Below are 17,004 nucleotides of genomic sequence, written 5' to 3' on the forward strand. Positions count from 1 at the left end.
CCAGAATGAAACCCACCTCTACCCACCGTAGACGCTGAGGTTGAAGTCTCTGGACTGCTTCCCAGCAGGGTTGGTGACACTGCACTGGTAGCGTGCCTGGTCCCCCAGACGGGAGCTCTTTATCTTTAACACCTGTCCTCGGTCGGACACCTCAATGTTGGGGTCACCCAAGAACACCGGCCTGCTGCAACATGGGTGAGAACTTCAGAACGAGTGGCCTCACCACTGCTGTCAGAACTTTACTGGAGGTTTGATGGGTCCACTCACTTCCTGTCTTTGTACCACTGAATTGTGGGTAAGGGCACGCCTTTGACCTTGCACTCAAGGCTGACCTCCTGATTCAGGATAACGGAGAGGTCACGTGACCCACCGCTTCCAGTGATGGTTGGAGGAACTAGAAGACAGCAGAATTGGTAGAATTAGCTTCAAGAAGACCATCTTCTTACTGACGGGTCGTACTGCACGGTGAAGACGTCCACCCTTGGTGCACAAACGCACCCAGGACATCCAGATGGAAGTCCTTCTCCGAGCTTCCCGCAACGTTGAAGGCCTTGCAGGCGTAGCGTCCCGCGTCTGTCGCCGATGTCTTCAGGAGTCTCAGCATCTTCCCTCTTTGCAGGATCTGCACGTTGCCGCTGGCAACGACCTGGGCAAAGAACATCACCACCAACATCATCAGCTACTAGTCACCGCTAGAATGACACTTCACATCATACAGCACAGTTCAGTTGGTAATGAGACACCAGTGTGTGCATCTCTGAGCATTATTTATATGAATAAATTAGATTAATCATTTACCTCTACACACTACATGAAAATAAACTGAGGCTCACTCAATTAAATTTACAAAGTACATGTGTAATTTACATGAGGACATGCCACCCCAAGGGCTGACCACATCACGACCAGCCTGCGTCATTCTTGGTAAACCAGGAGGAAAGGTCTTTATTCAAATGTGTGGCTTTACTATACAGAACTAAACTGCTATAATCATGGGAATAAGAGAAGTCCTGCTGCTGCTGGTTTAGCATGACATGAAATTTCCTAACGGCTTTTTTACACCGCACTTTGTCCTGAGAATGATTCTCATAAAGGCTGTTTTACGAGGAGGGCTGGCTTTTTACGGCCTCTCGCTCCGAGTGAAGACACCGTGATCGGAGTGAACTCGATCACGACAGCACACGGTGGTTCGCAATGAAAGTCCTTTCTCACGTCTCATTAGGTCTTGTTCCACTATGGACACATTAACTGCAGGTAAATGTGCAGTCTGAATGTTTCTGTTACTAATCCTTTTCCATTACTGCGTGTGAACACGTGTGTTTCATATACAGCAGGAGTGAAGGAAGGACTTACAGGCACGCCATCTTTATACCAGGTGATGACCGGAGGAGGCGTGCCAGTCACATCACACACCAAATTTGTGGGCTGGTTCATCACCACGGAGACGTTGGAGAGTTGGCCGCCATCTCTCACGTCAGGTGGCACTGGTGAGGATGAAGATGAAGATGAAGACGATTAATGGACACGAAAACTTCAAATCTAAGACTGACACTTCACACTGAACTTGATATTGAAGCATTCTGATGTAAGCACACCTAGATGAAAACAAGGACTTCCTGTGTGTCATCTGTGCTGGCACCAGTCATGACCACAGTATTCCTCTCCTACTTAGAAACCACCATAAAGTGGACAGGTGTTTGTCCTGACCTCACCATACCTGTCTTACTCAACGAGACGTCCCGGCAGCAGGCCAGTCAACGGTAACACCCAGGGACTCACCGTTGACGTCCCTGCAGCAAGCAATGGACTGCTCTCGGGGACTCACCGTTGACTTTGAGCTGGTACTTCTTGTGTGTGCTGCCGGCATCGTTGGTGGCCATGCAGGTGTATTCTCCGTTGTCCAGCGGCGAGAGGGAGGCCAGGATGAGCAGGGTGCCGTCGTCCAGGATGGAGACGCCTGGCTCTCTGCCTGTCAACTCCGCACCGTTCCTGAACCACTTAATCACAGGCTGAGGCAAACCTGTAGAGAGAGAGGGAGAGAGAGAGAGTATGAGAGGGAGAGAGAGTGTATGAGAGAGAGAGTGTATGAGAGGGAGTGAGAGAGAGTGTATGAGAGAGAGAGTGTGTATGAGTGAGAGAGTGTATGAGAGAGAGAGAGAGAGACAGAGAGAGAGTATGAGAGGGAGAGAGAGAGTATGTATGAGAGAGAGAGTGTGTAAGAGAGAGAGAGAGAGAGAGGGGAGAGGGAGCGAGTGTATGAGAGGGAGAGAGAGAGAGGGAGGGAGACTGAGAGGGAGAGAGTATGAGAGAGAGAGAGAGAGGGAGGGAGAGTGTTTGAGAGGGAGAGAGAGTATGAGAGGGAGAGAGAGAATATATGAGAGGGAGAGAGAGAGAGAGAGAGAGAGAGAGAGAGAGAGGGAGAGAGAAATGAAGGGGATAAGGAATAAGTTTCAAAGCTAAAGCTGAGGTGGCTGAGGGAGTGGAAGTTACTGGCTCACCTTTGAGTAGGAGAGAGAGAGTATGTGAGGTAGAGAGAGTGTATGAGAGGGAGAGAGAGAGTGTATGAGAGGGAGAGAGAGAGAGAGAGAGAGAGAGTGTATGAGAGGGAGTGGAGGTTACTGGCTCACCTTTGGCAGGACATGGGAAGGCGATGCGTTGGTGGGCTACCCTCTCCTGCAGTGGGCTGTTGAAGGGGGGTTCAGACACCTCCACCACCGGGGGAACTGACAGGTCACAGACAGGTTGGATGGGCATTGGGTCATGGATACAGAGGATTGTGTGACAGGGATACATGCGATACTCGCACACGCCCTCACCTTGCACCTGCAGGTCAATGCTGGCCTCGTCCTGTCCGGCGACGTTGCTGGCCACACAGGTGTACACGCCCTCATCCGCGAGCGCCACTTTTCGGACGCTCAGAGTCCCGTCGAGGGACAGCATGTAATGCGTCCCATCTGCAACCTGGGCGGCGGTGTCCTTGAGCCAACTCACGGAGGGCTGGGGGACACCCTGTGCCACGCAGGGTAGGTCTACGGAGTGCTCCACCTGGACCTTAATCACGCGTGGCCCGGCTAGGATACTAGGAGGCACTGGGGAGATTGAACAACACACAGACACAACAATTCTCAGAGAAGCTCTGGACACCAAGCCAGGCAGCCACTGTGTGAACCTGCTTAGTGAACGAATACAACTAGATGCCCCACTCCAGGCCTGGGCACCCGGGACACCCTGGACACCCGGGACACCCAGGACACCCCACTGCGCTGCTCAAAGTGGGAAACTCGCGTGGAGGATTTTTGGAAATTGCACACTGTTCTGATCTTGCCTTTTGCCATTAAGTGTGGCACCACTCAAATACAAGTCAAGTGTTTGGATTCAACAGACCACGAGAGAAACATTCACACACAAAACAGGTTTTACACACACGTTCCATTACGCACTATTATTTAATACCAATAAAAAACTCAAGATCACTTCACCACCTCTACTTCAGAGTTTCTCACAGATGTTGGTATCTGGCAGATGAGAGGTTATGGAGCAGGGTAGACTCCTCAGAGTTGCTGGTTTACTTCTGAATGATTCATTACTGCAATGTGGATTTACACAACGTCTCCTCTTCATCTAAATCACCACGGTCTCCACTTCAGATGGCTCAGGATTCATTGTAACGATGGTAATCAACAAACAGCAATGAGAGCTTGTTAATTCCTTGCATGTCAAACAGGTCCTGGTACGAGTGTGAGACTAACATCACCTTAAAGGCACAAGCTCACACTCACAGTCCTAGTGATCTAGTGTGTGTTCACACCCTGTTCACACCACATTTGGCTACGATCCGTGATGTCCACACCTAATTTGACATTTAAGGACCGAACCTTGCTGGACTAATGAAACAGAGACACCACCTTTTAGCTAACAGCGAAGGAAAACTGGGATGTTTTCTCCCCCCAAACCAAAATGAATATTTCCAACTGTTACAGTCATTAGAGGGTTGCCACCTCAAGAGACTCTCACAGCAACATAAACCATTGAAAATGAATAACGAACTAGAATCAGAGCCAGATACCAGATGACAACCTCGAGTTTTCATTTGAAACTAAAGCTTCGTCGGTGTTATAAATCTCTGTTCCAGAGCTCAGCAGCACCAGCTCATGGCTGGTCCATTACTGGCCCATTACTGCAGCTAACCTGGCACTGGTTTAGCCATGACTGGCCTGGTAAGGAGCTACATCATCTGTAACACTATAATGTAGTTTGGGCTACAGAAACACACAGGCAACATGGAAGAATCATATAGAAATTACAGCCATTTTTATTCAGTCCTCCTATTTCTTGAGACCAAAATGAAATAGATAAATGACCATGTAGTTCTAAGAAAAGCCGTTCGTGTTCTGTTTATGTTTATGTCTTGGCCACACGTCCAGCCTTTGAATCTGCAGCTCCCACATATCTGGGCATGCTGGGGTCTTTAGTCTTCAGTCTTGTCATCAGTTAGTACATAGAGCTCAGACTCGTCGTTTGGTCTGCAGATTAAAAACACTCTACACTCGTCCACCGCTGTGCTAGTTTTACCTTTACCTATCTACAGCCTACCCAGTGCACTCCTGTGTCTTAGCAACGTACCCCACGGTTGATTGTGATACACTGTGCAGTGTTGCAGACACAGTAAATCTCTAAATGACATATTTGCTGTTTCTATGAGGTTAATGTAGCGTAGATGTAAATATTCATGAATCCCAGTTGACATTCAACATCCCAAACCCATCACACTAGCATACAGAGCTAGGTGTTTATGGACTACATGTTACAACCTGACCTCAGTCCTTAAAGCTAGTCCTTAAAGGTCCTTTAAAGCTAGTCCTTAAAGGTCCTTTAAAGTTAGTCCTTAAAGGTCCTTAAATGCTTCCCCATTCTAATCTGAGGTTTACGGTGATTAGCACGTTCTGCTGCTCAAAGGCTAATCTCAAAATGGTCACAGTGGGAGACTGAACTAAATAACCCCACAAACCAACACTGTCTCAGAAGCTTTTCCCCACCACAAATCACCATTCGCAGTGGAGGTACCTCATCATAATCCTCTTACTGACACAGTTTGTTGGACTCAAAGCGACTGTGTAATCACAGATTTCACAGCGGTGGGGATAAGTCTGTGACACACAGCTGTTCACACCGCCCGTCAGAAGCCCAGATGCTTAGGGCATGCTGACAGACAAAGACCACGGAGATTAGCAGATTAGCATGGCTAATACACAGATGATTACAAATGTCAGCATTGTTAGCACTCGATGCTAGATTTCCCTTTACCATGATTATTTAGTTCATTTTCTGATGTGAAATATGGTTGATACATATGAGGAGTCACAGTGTGCATGTAAGTAATGACTATACACTCATCAGCCATAATGCTAACCACACGTCTCATACTGTCTAAAATGTCAAAATTACTCAGATTTGTTGAGGTATGGAGTCCACAAGACCTCTGAAAGGTGGTAACTGGAACCAAGACATAAGTAGCAGATCTTTAAGCTAAATTGTGATATGACTCTCCGTGGACTGGAATTGTTTTTCTAGCACATCCTACAGGCGCTCGATCAGATGGAGATCTGGGGAATTTCGTCAACATCTTGAACTCTTTGTCATCACTTTGTCATGTTTCTCAAAGCACTTCTGAGGTTGACTATAGACGTAAAGACGTTTACTGGCCTCTAGGACATAACATTTCATCCTTTAAGCCTTTGTCAGCATGCATCCTCCTCTTCATCAGCGTGCATCTTCAAACCATTCCAGAACTATTTTTCTAGTGACCTATTTTCTGAAGTCACTAGGATTCAAGGAAAGGACCCAGACATCCCTAGATCACCACCCAGAACATCACACTGTCTTCTTCTGATGGTATTGAGCAAGTATTAACAATGCCAGCGTGGCTGGGTATGGCCTTAGTGACTGGGGACGCCAGCATTAAGGAATGCTTGGTGGTATAGTGGTTAAAATCCATATGTAATTGCCTGCACTGAGCATGCTATAACGGTGCCAACGAGGCTGGGCGCAAACCGTAGTGGCTGGGGAGGCCAGGATGGATTTAATGGTTTAGGAAGTGAGGGGGGACTGTGTGGGGGCAGCACAGTGTTAAATGTGAGGAGGTTCATTCAGTGTGCCGTTGGTGTCCTGCGGAAAGCCCATATGGAACTGGTTGCACTCAGCACGCAACAAAAAATATCAGCGGAGCTGAACGCTGAGTCACCAGGGAGGCCCACGTGGTTCGGTGTACGGCTCTACGTCTGGGACACTACAGCTCACCGCCAAGCCCTCCAGGGGCGTCGTGGCTTTCATTTAGGGAATGAAATTGTGTATACAAGTGTTTGTGCTACAATAGTTCTTCTGTGAGGTTGGATCAGAAGGTTTAGGCTTTACTCAAAATCATTTGGGTGAACATTACGCTGTTGCTAGTTCACCTCTGGAAACCACCACATACTGGGAACACACCCCATGACCTGCCAGTCACACAGCCATTCCAGTTTGGCTCCTGATAAAGCTACAAATACCCAACATATTAACTTTAAGACCTGACTGTTCACTTTCTTCTTAAAGCATCCCATCTCTGGGCAAGAAAAGACATACCGGTCAGTGGTTTTAAAGTTGTGGCTGATCAGTGTGTGTGTGATGTATGAGGGTTTTAAAAATTGGTAATATTCTGCTATCTATATTAATGCTAAATGTATTTGAGAAAATAAGTGCTTGTATGTAGAAACTCATACCGAAACTCTAGTACACAGTAATATTAATTGGATGTAGTTAGTGGCGTAGTCCCATGAGTGTGAACTGCTTAACGCTGGTGACACCAGAGGTCACGATGTCGCCTGCACATCTCACCGTGGACGTGGAGTCTGATCGTCTGGCTGAAGTTGCCGGCGATGTTGGTGGCCACACACAGGTAGGTGCCGCTGTCGGTGACACGTGCCTCTGTGATCCTCATTGAACCTGAGGGCAGCTGAGTGTGTCTGTCACACAGGGAGAAGTGGGTGGGTCGGTCAGCACACAGGCCACAGTAAACACGCATTGTAGCGGAGCGCATAACTGTACAAACACACACACACACACACACACACACACAGGAGTCTGGCACAGGTTTTCGCTGGAAACCACAAGAAAGCTCTGTAAAGTAGACTTGCAAGCTTCCCTAATTACAGATCTCCGTGGTGTCAGGCTGAGCTGAAAACAGGAGAGTGTGATTGCAGTGTAATTTATATCTGACCACAATATTTGTGCCTTAAAGCCCTACGGCAAAGTCAGAGCTTAATGAAAACACCGAACACCACACTGGAGTCCATGGATTAGTCACACACCCAGACTCAGCCAACAGACGACCCTGGATGAATCGCAGTCAACCCAATGTCAACCAAGTCAGAGAAGAGATATGTGTGTGTGTGTGTGTGTGTGTGTGTGTGTGTGTGTGTGTGTGTGTGTGTGTGTGTGTGTGTGTGTGTGTGTGTGTGTTTACCTGGGAGAATAAGGGGAGATTAGCTGCTTGTCTTTGGCCCAGGTGATGATGGGGGGAGGGACACTCCTCACCTCACAGGGCAGTGTGACATCATCACCCACCCTCACGGACATGTCCAGCAGATCTACTGACCCGACCTCACCACTGGCTCCACCGCCGCTTAGCCTGGGTCTCACTGAACACACACACACACACACACACACACACTAACATGATGATACAGAAACTATTTACCTCTAGAAAGACCACAGAGGGAGTAACTTGGATAAAGTTTTTTAAAAGGACGTTCAAAAAAACAGAAACAGAAGAGAGAGAGACCCAGAAACAGACTGATAGAAGGAGTGACAAAGAGAAAAACAGAGAGAGAGAGAGAGAGAGAGAGAGAGAGAGAGAGAGAGAGAGAGAGACACCGTAGAAAAGAGGGAACTCTGACCGTAGACGGTGAGCTGAACTTTTCTGGAGCTGTACCCGGCCGCATTGGTAGCTGTGCACACAAACTGCCCAGTGTCCTCGTCTCCAGGGGAGGTGATGTACAGACTACCGTCCTCTTCCAGAGAGAACGCTCCACTGCTCAGATCAAGCACTTCCCCACGCTGCCACAACACACACACACACCCACATTTTGATATTCCCAAATAGAAGTATGTTTGGATTTATTCTTACACTTGTTTACCCTAACAGTAGGTACGGGATCTCCAAACCTAATGGACCATATGTGGTGCTAATATTCACACCACGCTGTTGCAGTCAGTCCTGAGCTGGGGCAGGTGTATCACATCAGGGTGGCAGATCTCAAAGTGGATTGGCAGACCAACAATCTGATCAAGGCCACCCATGATTTTTAAACCCCTCCCAGAGGCACTGTTCCTAGATCAGTTCGTTAAGCGTCTCCTGCTGAGTTTGAGATCAGTATTGACGGAGAGGAACCCTATCCTTATCTAGTGTGAGGAGCTTCATGAACTTCACAGCAGGCAGCTTCTATCCAGGAGCCTGGAGGAACGCGGCAGTCACATCCCAGCATGCAACACGAAGGTTCTGCTGCAGAGCTTACGGAGCATCAGATTTCACACGCCTCCATCACCCCATTCCCTTTAATGGGGCTGTCTTTACAAGTAAGAAGCCATCCGTGGAGAAGTCAGACACACACACACACACCTCGTAGGCTTGGTTTCACCCATATTACTCTTGAAAGGACACTGTGGTATAAATCAATTTTGAGGCGCATGTGTCCAGACCCAGCTGTAGCAGACCTCTCCGGTGCTGGCCTCTGGGCTGGACCCGGCCGGTGGTGCCAGACCACAGACCCGTCTGTCCGTGCCAACTGGAGGGATGGCGCGTTCGAACCAAACGTGGGAGAAATAAATCTGCTCTGCAAAACGAACGTCCCTCAACGACTCTGTACCAACAGAAGCTACTCCAGTGCATTCTGGGATATCGCTTAGCCGGGTTCTGTCAGACATAAATACTTGGAATGTCAGCGCAGGATCATTGGTGGCTCAGATTTTCACCAGTGGCAATTGCTATACCTTTGATGTACTGTTTAGCACAGTTTAAGGCTTTTTTTGGTGCGATAATTCAAAGAGAGGAGTGTGTGTGTGTGTGTGTGTGTGTGTGTGTGTGTGTGTGTTTGTGTGTGCGTGCATAGTGATTATACCTTAGACCAGGTGATGTCTGGTTTGGGGACCCCTTGGGCATGGCATGGCAGAGAAATGGATCTTCCTTCAATGGTACTGAACACTTGAGGGCCATGTGGAATACTGGGCACCACTGAAGTAGATAAACACACATACACAACAAAATGTCAGCTTGGCGTGGGGCTTTCTGGAGTCCGCATGCTGAGTGAGTCTCTGTGTAATGTGCCTGTTGTTGTCTAGGGCAGTGTGGAGACCCCCAGGCAAACGCAGTGCAAAAACAGGCTCACAGAACCAGAGCTTTGGAAAGATCTTTCAGGACCATGACTTGTTTCTTCTCTGGCCGTTTTGCCAAAATCAGTAAAGCCACATATAAGCCAAAGTGCTTATGTTGGTGGACAGATACCTGGAGACGCTTTTCCTGGCATGTCTTCCGTATACAGCAATCTGTTTGCATGGAAGTCTGATTTTATATTTTGGAGACGTGATGATGTGTTTATGTAAACATAAGTTTATGTGTTTTATGTAAACATAAATGTATACATAAATTGATTATGTTCATTGTGCCTCCATATTTGCCCTCTATTAACAACACAAATTGGAAAAAAACATCTTGGTTTGGGATATTTGTTTTTCTAAGAATAAATTGGCTAATTCACCATATTTACCAGGGCCACGATCCGGCAGAAGACTGTATGTATGTATGGAGGCACATGTACGTTCTATACGCATATTGAACCTTACATCAGATGTTTATGATTGGACCTGCTCTATGTCTAGTCAGAGCAGAACTGATCTGAACTCTCACCAACAGAACCTGATCATATTCAGACATCCATTTAGAACGGACCAGCCATTTAGACAAACGTATTTTAGTGCGAACACACATTTAATGGCAATAGCATGACCTTCACGGTGTGGGCGTGGCCCACTCACCGTATATGTACAGGAGGGTGGTGTGGTTACAGTGTGGCCCACTCACCGTATATGTGCAGGAGGGTGGTGTGGTTACAGTGTGGCCCACTCACCGTATATGTACAGGAGGGTGGTGTGGTTACAGCATGGTCCACTCACCGTTTATGTACAGGAGGGTGGTGTGGTTACAGTGTGGCCCACTCACCGTATATGTACAGGAGGGTGGTGTGGTTACAGCATGGTCCACTCACCGTTTATGTACAGGAGGGTGGTGTGGTTACAGTGTGGCCCACTCACCGTATATGTGCAGGAGGGTGGTGTGGTTACAGTGTGGTCCACTCACCGTATATGTACAGGAGAGTGGTGTGGTTACAGTGTGGCCCACTCACCGTACATGTGCAGGAGAGTGGTGTGGTTATAGTGTGGCCCACTCACCGTATATGTGCAGGAGGGTGGTGTGGTTACAGTGTGGTCCACTCACCGTATATGTACAGGAGGGTGGTGTGGTTACAGTGTGGCCCACTCACCGTATATGTACAGGAGAGTGGTGTGGTTACAGTGTGGCCCACTCACCGTATATGTACAGGAGGGTAGGGTGGTGTGGTTATCGTGTGGCCCACTCACCGTATATGTACAGGAGGGTGGTGTGGTTATCGTGTGGCCCACTCACCGTATATGTACAGGAGGGTGGTGTGGTTACAGTGTGGTCCACTCACCGTATATGTACAGGAGGGTGGTGTGGTTACAGTGTGGCCCACTCACCGTATATGTACAGGAGGGTGGTGTGGTTACAGTGTGGCCCACTCACCGTATATGTACAGGAGGGTGGTGTGGTTACAGTGTGGCCCACTCACCGTATATGTACAGGAGGGTGGTGTGGTTACAGTGTGGTCCACTCACCGTATATGTACAGGAGGGTGGTGTGGTTACAGTGTGGCCCACTCACCGTATATGTGCAGGAGGGTGGTGTGTTTACAGTGTGGTCCACTCACCGTATATGTGCAGGAGGGTGGTGTGGTTACAGTGTGGCCCACTCACCGTATATGTACAGGAGGGTGGTGTGGTTACAGTGTGGTCCACTCACCGTATATGTACAGGAGGGTGGTGTGGTTACAGTGTGGCCCACTCACCGTATATGTGCAGGAGGGTGGTGTGTTTACAGTGTGGTCCACTCACCGTATATGTGCAGGAGGGTGGTGTGGTTACAGTGTGGTCCACTCACCGTATATGTGCAGGAGGGTGGTGTGTTTACAGTGTGGTCCACTCACCGTATATGTGCAGGAGGGTGGTGTGGTTACTGACTCCAGCCACGTTGTGAGCTACGCAGGTGTACCGCCCCCCGTCCAACACACTCACACGCTCAATGTGCAGACTACCGTCGCGACGAACGCTCACATACGGGCCTGACGTCACCTGTAAACGAGCAGACAGAAGATGCAGATGTGTGATGTAAGGTGTTTACACGTTGAGTGTGTGTGTGTATGTGTGTGCGCGCCGCACGTGTGTGTGGTTTATCTCACCAGGGTGTTGTCATGGAGCCAGTGTCTCTGAGGCAACGGGTTTCCGGCCAAGAGCACACAGGGCAGAGTGACCTGTTGTTCTTCTATCACACTGACCTCCGCAGGGCTGAGTGCTATCACGGGAGAGACTACACACACACACACACACACAGACACACACACACACACACACACACACACACACACACACACACACACACACACACACACACACACACACACAAACAATCACACACACACAGACACACACACAATCACACAGACAATCACACAGACACACACACACACACACACACACACACACACACACACACACACACACACACACACAATCACACAGACAATCACACAGACAATCACACACACACACACACACACACAATCACACAGACAATCACACAGACAATCACACAGACACAGACACACACACACACACACACACACACACAGACACACACACAGACACACACACACACACACACACACACACAGACACACACACACACACAGAATCACACAATCACACAATCACACAATCATACAGACACAGACACACACACAATCACACACACACACAGACACAGACACACACACACACACAGACACACACACACACAGACACACACACACACACACACACACACAGACACACACAGACACACACACACACACAGACACATACACAATCACACACACACACACACACACACACACACACACACACACACACACACACACACACACACACACACACACACACAATCACACAGACAATCACACAGACAATCACACACACACACACACACACACAATCACACAGACAATCACACAGACAATCACACAGACACAGACACACACACACACACACACACACACAGACACACACACAGACACACACACACACACACACACACACACACAGACACACACACACACACAGAATCACACAATCATACAGACACAGACACACACACAGAATCACACAATCATACAGACACAGACACACACACAATCACACACACACACAGACACAGACACACACACACACACAGACACACACACACACAGACACACACACACACACACACACACACACACACACACACACACACACACACAGACACACACAGACACACACACACACACAGACACATACACAATCACACACACACACACACACACACACACACACACACACACACACACACACACAGAGTCAGTTCAGTACACAAATGTATGTGAGTCAGCTCTGTAGAATCCCTCGTATCTGACAGGCCAAACGAAGTCGTCCTCCAAGACGAACTGCTGTCAGACAGCGTGAGGAGGAATCTCTTTTCCAGAGAGAATGATGAAGGGTAGACAGGCATGAGTCCACCCTTTACCCACGCTGATGAAATGCTTAGATCTCCTCAACACAGCCCTCAAAAGCTTTTAATCTCCTTCCAAGACACAGCACATTTATTAGATGTACATTCATATGTGAAAGCACAGTGTTGACTTTACATAACTAGTCGTTTTGTATTGTGTTTGTTGTGTACCTTACTACAAGCACTAAAGCCGTTCTACCCAATGACTAGCCCCCTTACTACAGACACTAAAGCAGTTCTACCCAATGACTAACCCCCTTACTATAAGCACTAAAGCCGTTCTACCCAATGACTAACCCCCTTACTACAGACACTAAAGCAGTTCTACCCAATGACTAACCCCCTTACTATAAGCACTAAAGCCGTTCTACCCAATGACTAACCCCCTTACTATAAGCACTAAAGCCGTTCTACCCAATGACTAGCCCCCTTACTATAAGCACTAAAGCCGTTCTACCCAATGACTAACCCCCTTACTATAAGCACTAAAGCCGTTCTACCCAATGACTAACCCCCTTACTACAAGCACTAAAGCCGTTCTGCCCAATGACTAACCCCCTTACTACAAGCACTAAAGCCGTTCTACCCAATGGCTAGCCCCCTTACTATAAGCACTAAAGCCGTTCTACCCAATGACTAGCCCCCTTACTATAAGTACTAAAGCCGTTCTACCCAATGACTAGCCCCCTTACTATAAGCACTAAAGCCGTTCTACCCAATGACTAGCCCCCTTACTATAAGCACTAAAGCCGTTCTACCCAATGACTAACCCCCTTACTATAAGCACTAAAGCCGTTCTACCCAATGACTAGCCCCCTTACTATAAGCACTAAAGCCGTTCTACCCAATGACTAACCCCCTTACTATAAGCACTAAAGCAGTTCTACCCAATGACTAACCCCCTTACTACAGACACTAAAGCAGTTCTACCCAATGACTAACCCCCTTACTATAAGCACTAAAGCAGTTCTACCCAATGACTAGCCCCCTTACTATAAGCACTAAAGCCGTTCTGCCCAATGACTAACCCCCTTACTATAAGCACTAAAGCAGTTCTACCCAATGACTAGCCCCCTTACTATAAGCACTAAAGCCGTTCTGCCCAATGACTAACCCCCTTACTATAAGCACTAAAGCCGTTCGACCCAATGACTAACCCCCTTACTATAAGCACTAAAGCCGTTCTACCCAATGACTAACCCCCTTACTATAAGCACTAAAGCCGTTCTACCCAATGACTAGCCCCCTTACTACAGACACTAAAGCAGTTCTACCCAATGACTAACCCCCTTACTACAGACACTAAAGCAGTTCTACCCAATGACTAGCCCCCTTACTATAAGCACTAAAGCCGTTCTGCCCAATGACTAACCCCCTTACTATAAGCACTAAAGCCGTTCGACCCAATGACTAACCCCCTTACTATAAGCACTAAAGCCGTTCGACCCAATGACTAACCCCCTTACTACAAGCACATGGCGTTTATCTGAGCTGTAGTGGGACGAGGGGTAGAAGATACTCCAGTGGAAACACTGATGGCCTAACCACACCTCTGCTGTTTCCATGGCTACCACAAAGGATGTGTAAAAAGTGTCAGTGGGCCAGGGGGCAGAGCAGAGCATTATGGGACATCCGAGACACACAGAAAAGCTGTGACCTTTAGCCTACATTTTACATTTTTTGTTGCAGTTAAGGGACCATACACACACACACACAGAGACGTGGATCAACCCCCACATGAGAACTTCACGCTCACATTCTGAACTGGTGTTCGTAACATTCCCTGAGGCACACATGCAGGCATTTCTTGTGTATGCCAGGCCAGCTGATTACCGCTTGCTTTGAAGTGGAGAGTCCAGCAGGCTCTGGGATGAGAGCTCGCCCAGGAGAGTTCCAGAAAGTTCTGGAAGGGCTGGACTAAGAGCCACTGCTGTGTCTCCATCTCTTTGATCTTGATAAATACATTAGAACGTCTGCGTTCCCTCCATTCTTTGAGGGTATAGCTGAGGTGAACCCACTAAACTCAGAACCATACACGCTCGCATATATGAGACTGCAGGTCAAAAACAGGGAGGGATGTTGGCAACACACTGCACATGAATGTGTTAGGTTCATTTTCTGGTCACATCTACTCATGTGAAACAACATCCCTGTCAGGCCATATTCAGACACACACACACACACACTTTCACAAAAAATGCTGTTCTTACAGGCGTCATTGAACTCAGTTTGTGTACGGTAAAGCAAAACGATAAAGAAAAGCTCATCAGTGGCACAACTGTTGAAATTAAAGGCTCCACCAGTCAGTTCATCAGAATGGCCAACCTCCAACACCAATTAAACAGTTTGCTAAACAATGTGAACACAAGAACATAATCGAATTTCCCAATCTAATTTCCCAATGTAATTTGCGAGTCTGACTTCACTTTCACATGAGAATGTAGGATCTTACCCAAGCCCGTGGCAGTCACTCTGGCTTTGGCCTGAATTTTGCCAAACAGGTTTTGAGCTTCACAAATGTAAGTACCATCATCTTCTACCCAGAGGTCTGGAAGACAAACAAAAAATGATTGGCACCAATGAACTTGTTCAAAGTAAGTAGCTAGACCCAGAATCGGTCTTCAGTGGATACTCTCGCCAGATTATAAGAAGCATATAAAAAATATTTACTGGTGATGAGCAGGTCTCCACCCCTCTTTTGAGTGACAGTGCTGTGGCCTTGGCGATGGGAGAAGAGGGCGGAGTTGTCCTCTCTTCTCCAGGTGAGGCGTGGCTCAGGGTGGCCCTGGGCGTGGCAAGCCAGAGTGACGTTTGAGCCGATATCTGCTGCCACGTCGGATGGCTGCCTTGTGAATTCAGGAGCCGCTAGTGTAAAGAAGTCAGATAAGTCATAAATTATATTGACAAAAGGCATAAAGTTTAAGACTGGAAAATATAGCATCTGAATTCACTGAAATTTCATAAATTCACTAAAATAACAAATGTTTAGACTATTTGCAAAGAGTTCATCACGAAAGCTCTTAGATGAACAGCTAGTTTGCTTCATTCTTCACACCCAGACCACCTTCATCGGTAATAAGAACAAGATGGACATTACACACTGTGTTTGGTTTCCAGATAACACTTTGGATCATACGCAAAGTAGCATAAACAAAATCACCGATGGTCTGAGAATACAACAATACAAAAGTTATGAAATCTTCAGCTTTAAAACAATACACAATGTTTCACAATGAACGTCACGTTCCAACTTCCTAGCCGTGATTTTTGCTTCGTAATGCTAAACAGATGCATGGATGCAAACAGATGCAATACGTTTGAAATATTCCAAAACAGAGCAGCATGTGTGAGTAATTACGGAGGAGAGTGATCTGAGAGTGATCTGAGAGTGATCTGAGAGTGAGCAGGACTGTGAGCGGCGAGTGCTTACAGCCCACGTCCAGCGTGATCTTCCCCTGGGCGGTTCCTGCCATGTTCACCGCCACGCAGATGTAATCTCCGGCGTCTCCGTCTTCGGTCTGCTGGATGCTCAGAGCCTCCTGTTCTGGGTCCACGTTCACAAACACAGACCCCTTCACTCTCTGGTCACCTACAGGAGAGGCGTGCGTTAGGATCCCTGCAGGTCACACGCGTCACTTTAGTGTGGATAACAGTTTTCAGGGATTAAATGGATATTTTACTTTGTGGGTCTGATTAATGCTGCTAATTTTTGCGATGCCATGAAGCAGGCTTTGCTGTCCTAGCACGAGACGAGGAGATGTCTCCTCACCTTTGTACCACTGAACCTCGGGCTGTGGGATTCCTGTGATCGTACACTCCATAACGGCTCTTTGTCCTAAGCCAATCAGCAGTCGGCTCTGGGGGACGATCACCTGGGGAGGCTCTTAGGAGTCAGGGAGAGGCGGAGTCAGACAGAAGCAGACGATAGCTAGGGTAGTGCTCTTCACAGTGAAGACAGGACATGCCTGTCTGCAGCACACATTTTATTCCACTACATCTCAATATGGAAAAACTCAAGGACTGCATTATTCAAACAGATCTTTTAAATTTGACGAATTTGCCCTGAACTACCT

At 47.7% G+C, this 17,004-nt stretch overlaps 1 protein-coding gene across 3 annotated transcripts in view; it reads right to left on the reverse strand.

The window, feature by feature from the left end:
- The window catches only part of hmcn1 (hemicentin 1), an 88,828-nt gene that overhangs the window by 40,226 nt on the left and 31,598 nt on the right, over positions 1–17,004 (reverse strand). For 2 of the 3 annotated variants that reach the window (XM_077016328.1, XM_077016326.1), the window contains exons 14-30: positions 16,701–16,814; positions 16,362–16,520; positions 15,602–15,796; positions 15,384–15,479; positions 11,565–11,692; positions 11,313–11,457; positions 9,153–9,265; positions 7,932–8,091; positions 7,499–7,673; positions 6,871–6,998; positions 2,817–3,089; positions 2,628–2,723; positions 1,826–2,020; positions 1,354–1,484; positions 499–646; positions 268–394; positions 27–184 (exon numbers count right to left, since the gene is read on the reverse strand). In XM_077016328.1, coding sequence (XP_076872443.1) covers positions 27–184; positions 268–394; positions 499–646; positions 1,354–1,484; positions 1,826–2,020; positions 2,628–2,723; positions 2,817–3,089; positions 6,871–6,998; positions 7,499–7,673; positions 7,932–8,091; positions 9,153–9,265; positions 11,313–11,457; positions 11,565–11,692; positions 15,384–15,479; positions 15,602–15,796; positions 16,362–16,520; positions 16,701–16,814 — 2,541 coding nt within the window. The remainder of the gene's footprint in view (positions 1–26; positions 185–267; positions 395–498; positions 647–1,353; positions 1,485–1,825; positions 2,021–2,627; positions 2,724–2,816; positions 3,090–6,870; positions 6,999–7,498; positions 7,674–7,931; positions 8,092–9,152; positions 9,266–11,312; positions 11,458–11,564; positions 11,693–15,383; positions 15,480–15,601; positions 15,797–16,361; positions 16,521–16,700; positions 16,815–17,004) is intronic. The other variant, XM_077016327.1, reaches the window with a different exon arrangement.

Source organism: Brachyhypopomus gauderio, chromosome 9, assembly GCF_052324685.1.
Source record: "Brachyhypopomus gauderio isolate BG-103 chromosome 9, BGAUD_0.2, whole genome shotgun sequence".
Lineage (NCBI taxonomy): Eukaryota > Metazoa > Chordata > Actinopteri > Gymnotiformes > Hypopomidae > Brachyhypopomus > Brachyhypopomus gauderio.